Below are 14,120 nucleotides of genomic sequence, written 5' to 3'. Positions count from 1 at the left end.
AATTGCCCAATTTTCCATCTAAAATTTAAGAAGAATTACCCAAATATCCACCCTATTCACCAACCTAGATTCTATGTTGACAAGGAGCTGCTATTTTTCAAATCACTATTTTCCGGCAACCGCTGTCCTGGCGGCTGTGGCGGAGATGGGTGGTGCTGAGACTGGTGGAGGTGTTGCCGCTGCGGAAATTGGTGGAACTGTTGCTGTTGAAACTGATGTTGTTGCATTCGTGACTGAATTTGAAGTTGATGAATCTGTTGTGCAGTTAAGAGTGTGTGCATGGGGTGGTTGTTGGGGTGGTGGAACTTGTGGTTTGGTCTGAAAGATGGTGGGAAGTTCATCATCGGACCACCATTAATGACATTTTGTCCTGTAACTACTCTCAGATGATGTATCTCCTTCTTCAATGCTTCATTTAAAACTAAACACAACAACAATTAGCATAAAGCACTTAAAGATTGGACCAAAATTTTGATTTTGAGTAAAGTATAGGGACCGAATTTGTAATTTTTTCTTTTATCAAATTTTTTTTCTTCAGAACTTACCATCTTGTACGTGAACCTGTTGCTCCATGGCTTGTAACCGCAATTTTAGTTCGGTGTTTTCCGCCAATAAACCGTGTGTCTCTCTCTAACAACGGTACAACCAAAATTAATAATACAGAATATAACAGTCTTGTGCTGTGTTTGACAGTCTTATATTGTGTTTGAGATGTATTGAATTGTTTAGTCATACGACAAAAACTGTAACTTTTTGTTTAATCCAAAAAGTAGAACATGGGACTAGTTATTGATCTCTAATATATGGATTATGAAAAAGACGTAAATGCCCTCCACAAACCTGTAAAATGGTTAATTGGGCAGATAGTGAGGTTGCTTGTGTTTGGAGTGTTTGGACTTGACTTTCGAGCTCAGTTATGTATCTCATCTTTCTTTCCTTTGATCGTACAGCAGACTGCCTATTTGCCCATATTCTAATAAAAGGGAAAAAAGAAAACCAAGTTATAAGGGTAGTTTTGTCTTTTCACTTTTTTTAGTTAGAATAAGTAAAGGGTGCATTTTGCACCTTTTTGCACGTTTTGGATCAGCAAGAGCAAGTTCAGCAAGCTTAGCAGCAGACATTGTTTTCTTAGCATCGATTGAAGATGTCTCTTCTGGACCTGAGGAAAGACCATCCATGGAGAAACTATGTGTATGTTTAAATCTACAGCTGTCGTCGGAGCTAGAGACATGGTTTTCCGGCGGTGGTGCTGTTGATGAGTTTGAAATTTGGGCGGCGTTAGATGAGTCGGGGAGGTGAGAACCAGATGTTGCCGATGAAGAATTATACTTATCGGTGTCAAGGTACATAGAATATGAATCTTCTTCATTCTCGGAGTATGAAGGACCATCGAAGCTACCTACAACACCAAGATCGCTACCGAAGGTGATATCATCGAGTAGAGTAACAATTTCAGAACGCACTCGCCGGTGGCCCATGTTCTTGGGTGGGGAATCAGGCATTCTGCTTATATCATGACTGAAATCACCAAATTCAATGGCGATTACAGGCCCATTTGTGATGAACATAGCTGATCCTGACTGCTCTGTTTTCAAATTTTCTTTGTTTCCGTCGGCTACTGGAAAACATGGAGTTCTACCGGAAGGTGGCAAGAGACTCCTGCTAAGGTTTTGAGATTCGTCTTTCTCCATTTACAACAATCTCTAAACCACAACACAGATGGAATCCCCAAATCCAGCTTTTACTTGTCTAGCAAAACGAAAGAGAACATATTAAAGCATTTCAAAATTCAAATTACATCAAAACTATGCCATTGAATCAGAAACCTGAAACGGTTACGAAATTCAGAATTATATCTTTAGAAGAATGCACATTGATGTTAATCAAATACCCAAACACAAATGAATGAAAACCCATATGACGTGAAGGACGAATAAAGGGGTGAAATTCTTACTTTTAGGGATGGCATCGATTTCTCGGACAAGGGGATTTTAGATAGAAAATACGAGAGATGATCGGAATCGGAAACTGCACATTCTTAACCTGAATGCAGAGAGTTACGTCGGAGGGACGATATCGGAGATGCGTATCAATGAAACTCCTTCCGAAAATCTATATATACACCGTATCATCAATGAACAAAAATCCGAACATGCCATCACTCATGAATCATGATCATGTTCAAAAAAATCATTAGTAGAAGAATTAATAAAAAGGGACAATATATAAGCGTTCGATCTTTTTTTTCTTTCAAATATGTCTCATCTAATCTAATTATAAAAATACAAAGTAGTCACTTACACCAAATTGTTAAAAATGTAACTATGTCTTTGGTTAATTATTATTATTATTATTATTATTATTATTATTATTATTATTATTATTAATTAGCATATAAAGAATTTATTGCAAAGATGGTTCTTAAGTTTGAAATTCATTGCAAGAACCATCCATAACCTCACCCACCCCATTTGCTAACTCTTGCTTTTGTAATTATTTTTTAAACGGCTAATAAAACATATCTTTTATTCTTTAAATCTATATCTTTTGTCTCATGTAAGACTCGATCCCTCTACCCTTGGGTGATAGGACACATTTCAGGTAACTTTTAATATCGTTAGACTATAAGCCTTTTGGTTTTTTTTTTAAAGAAAATTTCTCGCATCATGTTTTTCCTTTTGCTGAGATATTGGTCTTACAAAAATTACCTGTTTGGTACCTTCTCAACCAATTGCCAATCGTGATGGTTATTTCTCTTTGACATTATCTTTCTGAGTAAACAATCAAGTGATTATGAACTTTGTTAATATATTGAGTAATTACAAGAATGGTCCCTATGGTTTAGGGTAATTTATGTGTTTGGTCCCTAATTTATTTTTTTTTAACTCGGAAAGTCCCTATTGTTTGTTTTTGTTATGCGTTTGGTCCCTGTCTTACCTAAAAAACTATTTTGCCCTTGATTTTTTAATTTATTTAAATAAACACAACCCCAACTCCACCCCACCCCACCCCCTCACCTTACCTTACCTACCCCACCACTTTTCCCTATCTAAATAATAGTCTTTTTAGGTAAGATAGGGACCAAATGCGTAACAAAAACAAACAGTAGGGACTTTCCGAGTTAAAAAAAAATAAGTTAGGGACCAAACATACAAATTAACCCAAACCATAGGGACCATTCGTGTAATTTACTCTGATATATTACATCACATACACAATCAAGGACATAAAAAACTATGGATTTTATGTGGTTGTGTGTTACTATGTACATCCATACAAAAAAATATAATTTCACAAAGGATATTCATACAGGTAGGTGCATGTATGCACATTCAATTACTCATAAACCTATAAATATAATAACATTAATATATGAAATATTTATATGAATATTACAAACTAACAATGAAAATATACAATATCTTCTATAAGGTAGTTTTGAAGTGGATTATCATCTCCAACAGCTTTATAATCCATATATTTGAGTTGAGTTATACTGATACTATGCTCTTGAATATGTCTTTTATAATGATCATATATACGAGAATGAAACGCAAAAATGCCAATGAAGTTGCTGGTAGCTTCAATTGACAAAAGCAAATGAAGTTGCTGCATGAAACTTTAGGGTTATATACTTAAACTTGAATGATCGATTTTAAAACGATGAAACATCAATATTAAATTTGGTTAAGGGGGTGTTTGGATGAATAGTTTTTAGTTTATTAGCTTATTGCTTATTTGCTTATTGCGGTGGGAATAAACATTTTTTAAAAATGTGTTTGGATTAGTTTATTGCGGTGGAAATATGCAATAAACAATAAAATTTTTAAGTGTTTGGCAAACAAAACAACTTATATGAGTAAAATAACCAATAAACAATAATATAAACACTCCCCCATTGCTTATTAAAATCAGTTTATTTAACTTATTCCTACTGCAATAAGCTGATTTTTAAAAACTTCTATCAAAATACTTAAATTTGTTTATTGCGATGAGATTAAGCAATAAGCAATAAACACCATATTTTTTCCCTATCAAAACACCCCCTTAATTACTAAAAAAGTCACCAAATTTAATGTGACATTATTCATAACACCATTTCTACGTAAAAATATAATGTTGATGTGGAATTGATTTACATCATTGTTTATATCAAAAGTTATATAAATTTGAGATGTCCAAAGTATAATAACATATGTATTGTAAAATTGAAATATCCAAGCAATAAGAGTTTTTTATTACATGATTTATTCATTAAATATTACAGAAAACCCATTAATTAGACTATATAATGGATTTGGTAATCAGAAGCCAAGTTGATACTTGGATCGTTGATCGGGATAGAAAAGCCCGAAATTCCTCTCTACGACATCTCCAGTTTTCAAATTCTCATCAAACATGGCAAACAAATACACCTCTATAAATCTTCTAGGCCTCGCCGGTGTCCCGTTCCTCTGTTTCACATGTGCAATCAAATTCCGATAATAAGTTCTGGCGTTTTCCGGTGTCGCTACACGATGACCATACGACGGCCATCCACTCTCCGACACAACAATCTCCACATTCTCTCCACCAAGACGTGCTTGAGCCGCATAATGAGCATCATACATGGCGTCAAAAAGGTTAGAATACATTAAATCCTTATCTGGCACTAATGGACCCGATGTAAACAATGAATACTGGAGATTTACATCAGCGCTACGCTGACAAGCAAAATAGGGGTAGATATTGGCAAGCATTGGCAAATTGTTTTGAGCTAGAAACGTAATAATCGGCCCGATAAATGTATTAGTCACGTTTTTATAAAACACGCCTTCGCTTGGAGGATATGCGTTCTCTAACAGACCTGCGTAGGTTGCTGTTGAGACCTTGATTTGTTTATCTAATCCCGCGTCTACAATAGCTCGGTGAACATTTTGCATCGCCGGAAGTACGAAGGTGACATATTGTCGGTTAACAGTGTTATCACTGTTTGGGTCGACTTCGTTTCCGACGGCGATGTACCGGAATTTGACTTCGGGGTAGTTTTGAATGTGGTTTTGAACCCAAGTTCTTGCATTGGATGGATTTGTGAGGGACTCAAGTTCAATATTTGGAACGTCAAGTATGAGTTCGATGTTGGTTCTCTGGAGGGCTCGGAGAGTGACTGGATTTGGATCGTAGATTCGCATCCTGGTTATGCCGTTCCTCTGGTAAAAGTTTACTGTCTCTTCTTCCGATGGAAGATTTTTGCCTAGCCGGCCGTTGCATACTCCGATCTGTTGTGCTTGTGTATCTGTTTTGCATCAAGTAATTAAATTGTTAGATATTTTATATTTTTTTTATGTATTTATGTTTAACTATCTTACTAAATTGAAAAAAAAATATGGTTAGAACTTAGAATGCATATTTGGACATCTTTGTTTTAGTTTGTATCAATTTATGCAAGGAGATAGTCTTTTGTGTGAGGATCATTACTACTTTATGAAACAAACTTTTTAAACCGTCTTTAGTAAGGGTTTATGTGTTTGAAATGTTAGTCATTTGCATATTTATATTTTGGTCTCAAGTTTTAAATTTTGTTATAAATTTTGTCAAACTTTTTATTCTTTTTATTTTACAAAATTGTCATATATATATATATATATATATATATATATATATATATATATATATATATATATATATATATATATATATATATATATATATATACAGAGAGAGAGGTTCAAATGTGGACTAACATCTATTGTGTGGACGTGTGGATAATGTTATTCTGTGATAATTACAAAGAAAATATGGTGTTTGATAATATGAATACGTTCAATCTTATATAATTATTTTAATTATTAAGCATTTTCACTAATTAAATCGTCTATAAGATTATTATACACTTTTCTTAATTATTCTCATTCTGTCAGAATGTTATCCGTATTTTTATTGAGTTGTATTCTGTAAGAATTAAAATAAAAATTTTAATAATTTGATAAACTTATAATAATACTATGTCAAAAAAACATATATGAACCCTAAGTTTATTATCTTTTATATTTTTTATATAATCATATACTAAAATTAATAAAATCCTAGTTTGTTTTAAAAAAAAATATATTGTTTAGTTATTCGTAATCTTAAAAATAATAAAACTGGTTGTAAATAAAACATTTTGTAGTAAACAATTGGTTACATTAAGTTGCTAATAAAATTAACGATAACAAAATTTGTTGGGTGTATATATGAAGGATAGAATACCAATTATTATATAAGAAAAATAAGATATTAATAAAAAATGACTATTAAGGTGAGAAAAAATCGAACTATAAAATGAAAAAAAAAATTGAAAAAGTTGTAACAAAAAAGGCAAAATTGAACAAATAAGGAAAGTTGTGTTTTCTTATTTCGTAAAATCTGGTATTTATGGTGTGATACGGTTTTGCATTATATACCGCACGAAAAAATGGTATCATACCATTCGTAAAAACTACATACCAAAGACTGATCCATATGTTTTTTTTAATATGTAAATAATACTATTATATGCTTTTAAAATCTTAAGCTTGTCATGAAAAAACCATTAATGGTAATAATAACACTATGACTGTGGCTATTATTTTGATATATTCAGAAAATTTATCAAGAATTAATTTCATGAATTACGAAGTGTATATTTGGGTACAAAAATATTATCTTAACTCGTTTTGAAAATGGAGTTTCAATATTTTCTAACATTTTAGTCACTAACTCACAACAAAGCCTCTTTATATTTGTGTTTGATTTAGTATAAGCCCAAATATATATAACTACAATCAATTGGTTTTGGGGTCTTAGAAACCATACCGAACCACATAGAAATAGAACCACAACTTAGACTGCAAACCACACTATGTATAAAAATTGAATTTAACTAGTTTGACTTAAAGTATCAACCCAACCAAATCTAATATCTAATATGTAATATGTATAATCTAATGAATTGAGATTTCACAACCCAATAAAACATGCTGAGTAAATGGATTTACTTCGTCTTAAATAAACAAATTAAATATGTTTTAACCCATTTTATTTTTAAAATACAAGTAAAACAAAGAGCTAACACAAAGTTAAATAGGATATAAAGCCGAATAAAAAGTATATATAAAAAATTAATATAAAATCAAATACAAACGAGTTGACAAATTAAAATCAAATTGAACATTTTAACATCCTTCAATACGTTTTCACCAAATGGGTTAAATAAATTGACCCATTTAAATTAAAAAAAATTGAAAATCTTCACCCATCCTATTAAGTTTGACTTCAGTTCAAGTTAAGTTAATGTCTTTTAAGTCACGTTTTTCCGTTATTAAGTAGTTAAAATATATAAAACACACACACACACACACACACACATATATATATATATATATATATATATATATATATATATATATATATATATATATATATATATATATCCGTTATGGTTTAGGTTCTATGGAAAAAAAAGAAACCCTAAAAATCATAAAAATACATAAAAAATACTTAGACATCACAAATCTTTTTTCTTTTTTTTTTTGATTTTATATTATGAATTTTCGCAGCTTTTTCTTTATTTTCGCTGAAATTTAAAAAAAAAACCAAAAAAAAATATCGAATTTTTTTTTTCAGCGATTTTTTAAATAAACCTGCGATTTTTAGGTAAAAAATGTCAAAAAAAAATATTTGTGATCTCTAAGTATTTTTTTATGTATTTTTATGATTTTTAGGGTTTTTTCAGGGTTTTTTTTTTTTTGTTTTCCTATAACCCTTCCCATATATATATATATATATATATATATATATATATATATATATATATATATATATATATATATATATATATATGTATATATGGATGAGGTTAAATATAAAATCATTATTAACAATGAATCAAACAAATAATAGTGAGCATAAAAAATCGTAATGATCAACGACTAAGGGAATGATTGTACATACACTTGATTATACCAAAACAATCACATTTAAAAAAAAACAGAATATACCGTTGTTCACAAATTTTCGTCCTCTTTTCATAGAGATCCATGTTGATAAATAAAAGACATTTTTTTTCGAAAAAAACTCATTTCGTTTTGTTGTTTATTTTTTCAATATTTAGGTTTATTTTTATCAAAAAAAAAAAAATACTAGCTATACAAAAAATATCAATTTTTTGTCATCTATTAACAAACATCAACATCGATTAAAAAAAACTCTCAGTTCAGATTTACACTGTAAATATAAACTGTAAATATTTTAATTTTAACATTCACAATGTGAATCCGAGTTATTATTTTACCTATTTGACCATTCACAAATTAATTTAATGAAATTTACATATGAATTGAAATATATTTCAATTTAATTTTATAATATTTTAACGTTTTGATTACTTATAAGTTAGTTTTGTAAAATCAACAAATTGATTTATTTAAATTGAGAATCTGACATATTTTTGTGAAACCGTGAAATCATTTTTTTTCTAGTTAAATATTACAATATTCTATTGTTTGTTAAAATATAATATATGTAATATTTAATATTCTAAAACAATATTATTATCATATTTTATATTGAAATATTATTAAAACATATAGGGCGTGTTCGGCACAAAGCATTTGAGAGTTTCTAGCTTTTAGTGTTTGACAAAACGCTCCGTTTTGAACAGAAAGCCGCGTTCGGCACTACAATCTTCTAGCGTTTAGTTGAAACAAAACGCTTCAAATCCAAATGCTACTTCATGTAACGTTTAACAAAACGCTACAAGCTACCCGCTATCTGCTACAAGTCACCAGCTACCAGCTAATTTTGCCGAACACGTCCGTAGTATTAGAATATTACATATATTATATTTTTACGAGCATTACAATATTAGAATATTTCAGTAAAAAAATTAGTCTTACGGTCTCACAAAATTAGATGTCTCAAATAAACTATATATATATATATATATATATATATATATATATATATATATATATATATATATATATATATATATATATATATATATATATATATATATATATATATATATATATATATATATATATATATATATATATATATATGAGAGAAAGGAAGACATACCTGTGAATATGAGTAGATTAATGAACAGGCCAAGTAGCAAGAGTTGTGGTGCCATTGCCATAAGTTCAGTTTATGGAATTTGTCATTGACATCTAAACTATATATAGACTTTAGTCACAGGAGGGGTGGATGTGTTTCATTATATTATTATTATTATTATTATTAATATTTTCTTTTGTAGTTTTTCTTGTTTCAGTTTGATAAAGACATTTAAACTTTTCATATGCCAAATATATTCAGATATGTTTGTTTATTTTTATGATTATGATACAGTGTTTCATTTTGTCTATATACTATAGACAACAATGCAAAATTGGTCCTTGTTTTTTTTTCAAAAACGATAAATAAAGTAAAAAAAGTTTTTAACTTGTATTAAAGGTTTATACTCAAAAAATTCCTTTGGTTTTATTCCTAATAATTTTAAAAAGACTATTGCCTTTTTTGTTTATTTTTCCATTATTTTATTGAATTCAATATTTCAACAATAATTCAAAAAGAAAAGAACAATATCCTACCCCACCACTACTAGAAACCTAACATTCTGCGACGAAATTAGCGACAGAATCTGTAGCTAATTAGCGAATGTTTTCCGAGGGATCAACTATGGATTTCACAAAATCCTTCAACTCAATTAGTTTTAGAAATTCAGTGATGGGTTATTGAGGGCTCAGCGACGGATTGATCTAACTTTTTCTACAAAAAGAAATCCCTTGCTAATCTGTCGCAAGTTAACAAATTTTTAGCTAGGGAACAACGACAGATTTCTTAAAAACACGAGTTTTTTTTATTGGGCCTCGTCAATCCATCGCTGAAAGGCCCACACTTTTTTTTTCTCTCATTCCGCTCACTTTTCTTTTACGTTCACTCATTTTAATTTCATTCCGTCTGAAAGCCCTAAACACGATTTCCTCCCAAAGCCCTAAATCACAACGCATTGACTCAATTCCATCCTACGCCATGGAAATCACCTCCACCACTGTCCACCTGCATCGCCTCTTTTACCTGTATCGCCTCTCACGAAAGTTTACTTGAAGCAACGACGAAGAACATCCGCGTGGCTTTCCTCTCGGTCTGTCTCCCTTCCTCGTTGACTCGTGGTTTCCCGCCAACGCCTTTTGATCTGTTGGTTGCTAGAAAACTATGGTGGTCATTCAAGCTCTTATTCTTACAAATCCGATTAACTTCGAGGTAAATTTGAACTTTTGTGGATGAATTGCATAATTTTAGGCCATTGTTATGTGTTATATGTGTTAGATGATAGTACTAGCTGTGAATTGATGTTACAATTGATGAAATTTGAATAAATTTGAGGTAATTTTGGATGAAATTGCTATGAATATAATTTAGGTGTCACAGAAGAATGTGTCACTCCTTGAAAGGGTAAAAGTCTATCCCCTGTCAATTGAAGTCTTAATTCTATTGATTAAAATAATAGTGTTATATAGCCTAACACTTTATATGATTAGATATTTGCTTGTGTCATCAAGTATTGTAATTTTGTAACTTCGTTTCTTATAAACATTCCATTCGATTTTTAGTTTTGTTATTCCTGATTTCCTGGCATCCCTAGTCGCTGCTAGAGTTGGAAGGGCTTTCTCTTCTAGTTTTCGCTCATCGTGAGTTCGTGGTGTTGCTGATGAATTATGATACTCTTATGAACAGAGTGAGGTAGTATTTTGATTTGCTATTTGTTTGTTCAGTTACATCGAGTTTGTGATTTGGATTTGGATTTGGCATCATCTTTTGTGAGTAGTTGTCTGTATCTATGATTGAGATTGATTTCTCTCTTTTCTTCCAACCATAGTGAGTTTTTTTCTTGATTATCATGATGATGAATAAAAATTCTTTTTACATGCATATGTACTTTTATACATAGTTTGATCACGCTTATTTGTCAATGCATATTTTAGGTTTTTGGATTTTGGGTCGCGAGTGAGGATAAAAGGGAGCTGGTGGAAACTTTATCAATCACCATTGTAGGTTTCATCGTTTTCGATAGGGAACAAAAGCAAGGAGTTCTCGGTTATATATTTGGTCAGTACTTTCACATTACTTAAATCTAACTAAAATGATTTTGAAGCTACGAATCTTGACTGTTAGTATCAAAGAAACATCTCTGATTGCAAAAACAAAACATTTTTGCCTAAATTTTGCCTTACATTGTTGTTTTAATGCTAAAATTAAACACATAAAGCACCTCTTTATTCAAGATTTTTCAAAGTATATTTGTTTTCTCAAGCATAGTGTCATTCAATGGTTACAAAAGCAACTCAGTCGCTAAATCTTAAAGGATACCATTTGTAACAGTTGTTCTACAAGGTTTCATGAAGCAATCAAAAGATCCTGTTGAAGTAGCATTTGAGGAATTAGATGAATCCTTGGTTGATTCCCCTGACACTCATGATGAGATTGTGGCGCAAACTCTATCATATAAACCAAATATCAACTCCCAAAAAGATGATTTGGAAAGCAGTATTCATCCTTTAAACCAACCAAAATCAAGATTCAGGTTGACCTCAACTTCAGCAGCCATCCCAACCAATCAAAAGAGCAAAGAAGATGACGATGAGTAAGAAGAGGCAAACATGGATGTTGAACTTGGAAAATTCCCATCTACAGGAGACCCCGACAAAATGGCCAAAATGCAGTAAGTTTACATATATGTCCTTCAAAGTCATTTTTAACATCAGGAATAATAATATAAGTTTTTATATACATGTTCCAGGTCAATATTATCACAGTTCACTGAGGAACAAATGAGTAGGTATGAATCTTTCAAAAGATCTGAATTTCATAAATTAAACATGAAAAGGGTATTTTTTTCTCTGTAATTGAAAAATGAGTATGAACACATGAAGCCTAATAATCCTTCTTTATATAGTTATTAGCCAGCATTACTGGAAGTGCCAAGATTTCAATGCCAATGACTATTGTCGTATCCGGGATATTTGTTGGTGAACTTGTTAAGATAGGTACACTATACACTGTGTTTGACATGCATTGGATAAGGATAGAGACTGATGTCAATTTGACAAAAGTTACAATCTTTTGTGCAAATGACATGATTGCCCTTGTCATTGTTAATGATTGTAAATAAAAAATGAATTGTGATATTTGCAGCGAGGGTAGTGATGACAGAGAGAAAGGAGACAGGGCCAATAAGGCCGTGTCACAAAATCTATCTAACATCTTATATTCATGTTTTAAATGTAAGTTGTGTATGAACACAGGAAGTATGCGGGGAGATGGATATTAAAGATGTGGAAATTGAGGCTAAACATCAACAAATGTGAAAGTTGTGGTAATAAATAATGTTAATTATTTTTAAATAGTTTAAGTGAATGAAAAATACTAAAAAGAGTTAACAGTGTAGGCATTTGCTGATGAGATTGGGATTCCATTCCTTGAAACAAGTGCTAAAAGTTCCACCAATGTGGAAAAAGCTTTTATGGCTATGAGTGCTGAAATTAAAAACAGGTTTTTTATTTCATTTCTTTATAATCATAAAAATTAAAAAGAAAATAACAATCATAACAAGAGTAAAGTATGTTGCTATTTCTTGCAATTTGCACATATAAAATTTGGTGAATTATATCTAGGATGGCAAGTCAACCATCAGTGAACAATGCTAGACCTCTTACTTTTCAGATCCGAGGTCATCCATTATTTCTTTTTTAATTTCCATGAATAATTTTGATAAGTAGTCTCTTAATTTATCCTAAACCTGTTTCAGCCGATGAACGTGTGCATCCTCTGGGGAAGAATGGAAAAGACCTTTGATCAGCTGTTAGGGACATGTAAGTTTAATTTCTAATCCAATAGATTGTAGTTAATTTTTTATGCCCGATCTTATAATTGATTCCATGCAGTAAAAGAGGCATCAACAAGAAAGTTCTTAAAGTTCCTTTAATAGAACATAAGGTAACTTTCTTCCTTTCTTCCCCCTTTATCATTTATATTTTTTAAACCATTTACCTCAAATTTGTATATAGTGAATTCTCTATGTGTTGACCAAGGTTTGACTGCTCTTTAATGTTGTAACTCTATCTTCAAATTATGGGAAAATCTTTTTTTAATGATTATTTTATCTTTTTTATGTGTTTAGACATTGTCCAAGGTTCAATATATATGCTGCCAACTAGGACAAGTGAGTACTTTAAAGATTCATTATGTTACCTTTTATTCCCTTCGTTTGTCCATTCCATTCCGTCTGACCACATGTTGGGTGTATTTGTAACTCAAAATTTTAGTTGATGTCAACTGCATTTGTGCTGATAAAGGCAGTTGCATGAAATCAGAGAAGGGCCCATGTCAAGACCAATTTGATGTTTATTATCATTTACATTTTAGTTGGAATCGAAATTTAATTCCTTTCCAGTCCTACATTTGGTTTCAAATGAGTAGACACTAATCTCCTTTTCATCAACAGAAAAGCATTGCTTCCATCAAAGACCCTGAATCTAACAAAAAACAAGAAGACATCAAGCAACCAAGTCTCCTTCCATTGCAGGAAAAACTAAGTCGAAATTGGTTCTCCTAATTCCGTGGGATTGAATGGGAATTGGAATCCAATTCCATTATGATCATTCTTTTGGATGCAAGATATCAAGCAACGAAGGTGTATGCGGAAATGCAAAATAGGAGAGGAAATTTAGAATTATAGTACATTACTTTGAAATCAAATATCAATCAATGTTAAACTTTGATATTTGATGTTTATGGATGTTTTGGTAAACTTTGATTGTTAGATTCTTTTGGTATTTTATTGTTAAAGTTTTGTTTTAGATTGCATAATTATTGGATGTTTTTGGTATTTAAATGTTAATATTTGTTTTGGGATTATATAATTATTTGATTTTTTGGTATTATTTTGTTTTATATTCAAAACAAACAAAAATATGATATTATATATTTGCAAGGGATTAGCTACGGAAAGAAAAAAAAATCACATCTTAAATTTGCTACAGATCAGCGATGAAACGAAAAAAATCATATCTAAAGTTTGAGAGGGATTAGTGACGGATTAAAAAAATAGA

The 14,120-nt window shown here is 30.9% G+C and overlaps 2 protein-coding genes and 1 pseudogene across 2 annotated transcripts; 1 reads left to right on the top strand and 2 right to left on the bottom strand.

The window, feature by feature from the left end:
• Positions 1 to 16: 16 nt before the first annotated feature.
• On the bottom strand, positions 17 to 1,743 carry LOC111899386 (probable transcription factor PosF21). The gene is made up of 4 exons (XM_023895228.3): positions 1,066 to 1,743; positions 841 to 973; positions 546 to 630; positions 17 to 421 (listed from the first exon to the last, which is right to left on the bottom strand). Exons 1-4 carry the CDS (start codon positions 1,689 to 1,691, stop codon positions 72 to 74), a joined length of 1,194 nt encoding a protein of 397 aa, XP_023750996.1. The 5' UTR covers positions 1,692 to 1,743; the 3' UTR covers positions 17 to 71.
• Positions 1,744 to 4,216: 2,473 nt separating this feature from the next.
• Positions 4,217 to 9,239, bottom strand: LOC111899382 (glucan endo-1,3-beta-glucosidase, acidic). The gene is made up of 2 exons (XM_052771753.1): positions 9,085 to 9,239; positions 4,217 to 5,275 (listed from the first exon to the last, which is right to left on the bottom strand). The coding sequence occupies exons 1-2, from the start codon at positions 9,143 to 9,145 to the stop codon at positions 4,305 to 4,307; spliced, it is 1,032 nt and encodes a 343-aa protein (XP_052627713.1). The 5' UTR covers positions 9,146 to 9,239; the 3' UTR covers positions 4,217 to 4,304.
• Positions 9,240 to 10,224: 985 nt separating this feature from the next.
• Positions 10,225 to 13,624, top strand: LOC111899446 (transcription initiation factor TFIID subunit 11-like; annotated as a pseudogene).
• Positions 13,625 to 14,120: the final 496 nt, after the last annotated feature.

This window comes from Lactuca sativa, chromosome 1 (assembly GCF_002870075.4).
Source record: "Lactuca sativa cultivar Salinas chromosome 1, Lsat_Salinas_v11, whole genome shotgun sequence".
In the NCBI taxonomy this organism is placed as follows: domain Eukaryota; kingdom Viridiplantae; phylum Streptophyta; class Magnoliopsida; order Asterales; family Asteraceae; genus Lactuca; species Lactuca sativa.
The sequence above is the reverse complement of the archived record's forward strand: the minus strand, read 5'-3'. Positions and strand labels throughout refer to the sequence as shown.

Bases quoted from the DNA above. Each gene is read 5' to 3' on its own strand.
- LOC111899382 (XM_052771753.1), bottom strand. From the start codon at position 9,145: ATGGCAATGGCACCACAACTCTTGCTACTTGGCCTGTTCATTAATCTA. The intron at 5,276-9,084 runs GTATGTCTTCCT...GATGCAAAACAG, and splicing joins TAATCTACTCATATTCACAG to ATACACAAGCACAACAGATC.
- LOC111899386 (XM_023895228.3), bottom strand. From the start codon at position 1,691: ATGGAGAAAGACGAATCTCAAAACCTTAGCAGGAGTCTCTTGCCACCT. The intron at 631-840 runs GTTTGTGGAGGG...TACCGTTGTTAG, and splicing joins CCCAATTAACCATTTTACAG to AGAGAGACACACGGTTTATT. The intron at 422-545 runs GTAAGTTCTGAA...TGTTGTGTTTAG, and splicing joins ACAGGTTCACGTACAAGATG to TTTTAAATGAAGCATTGAAG.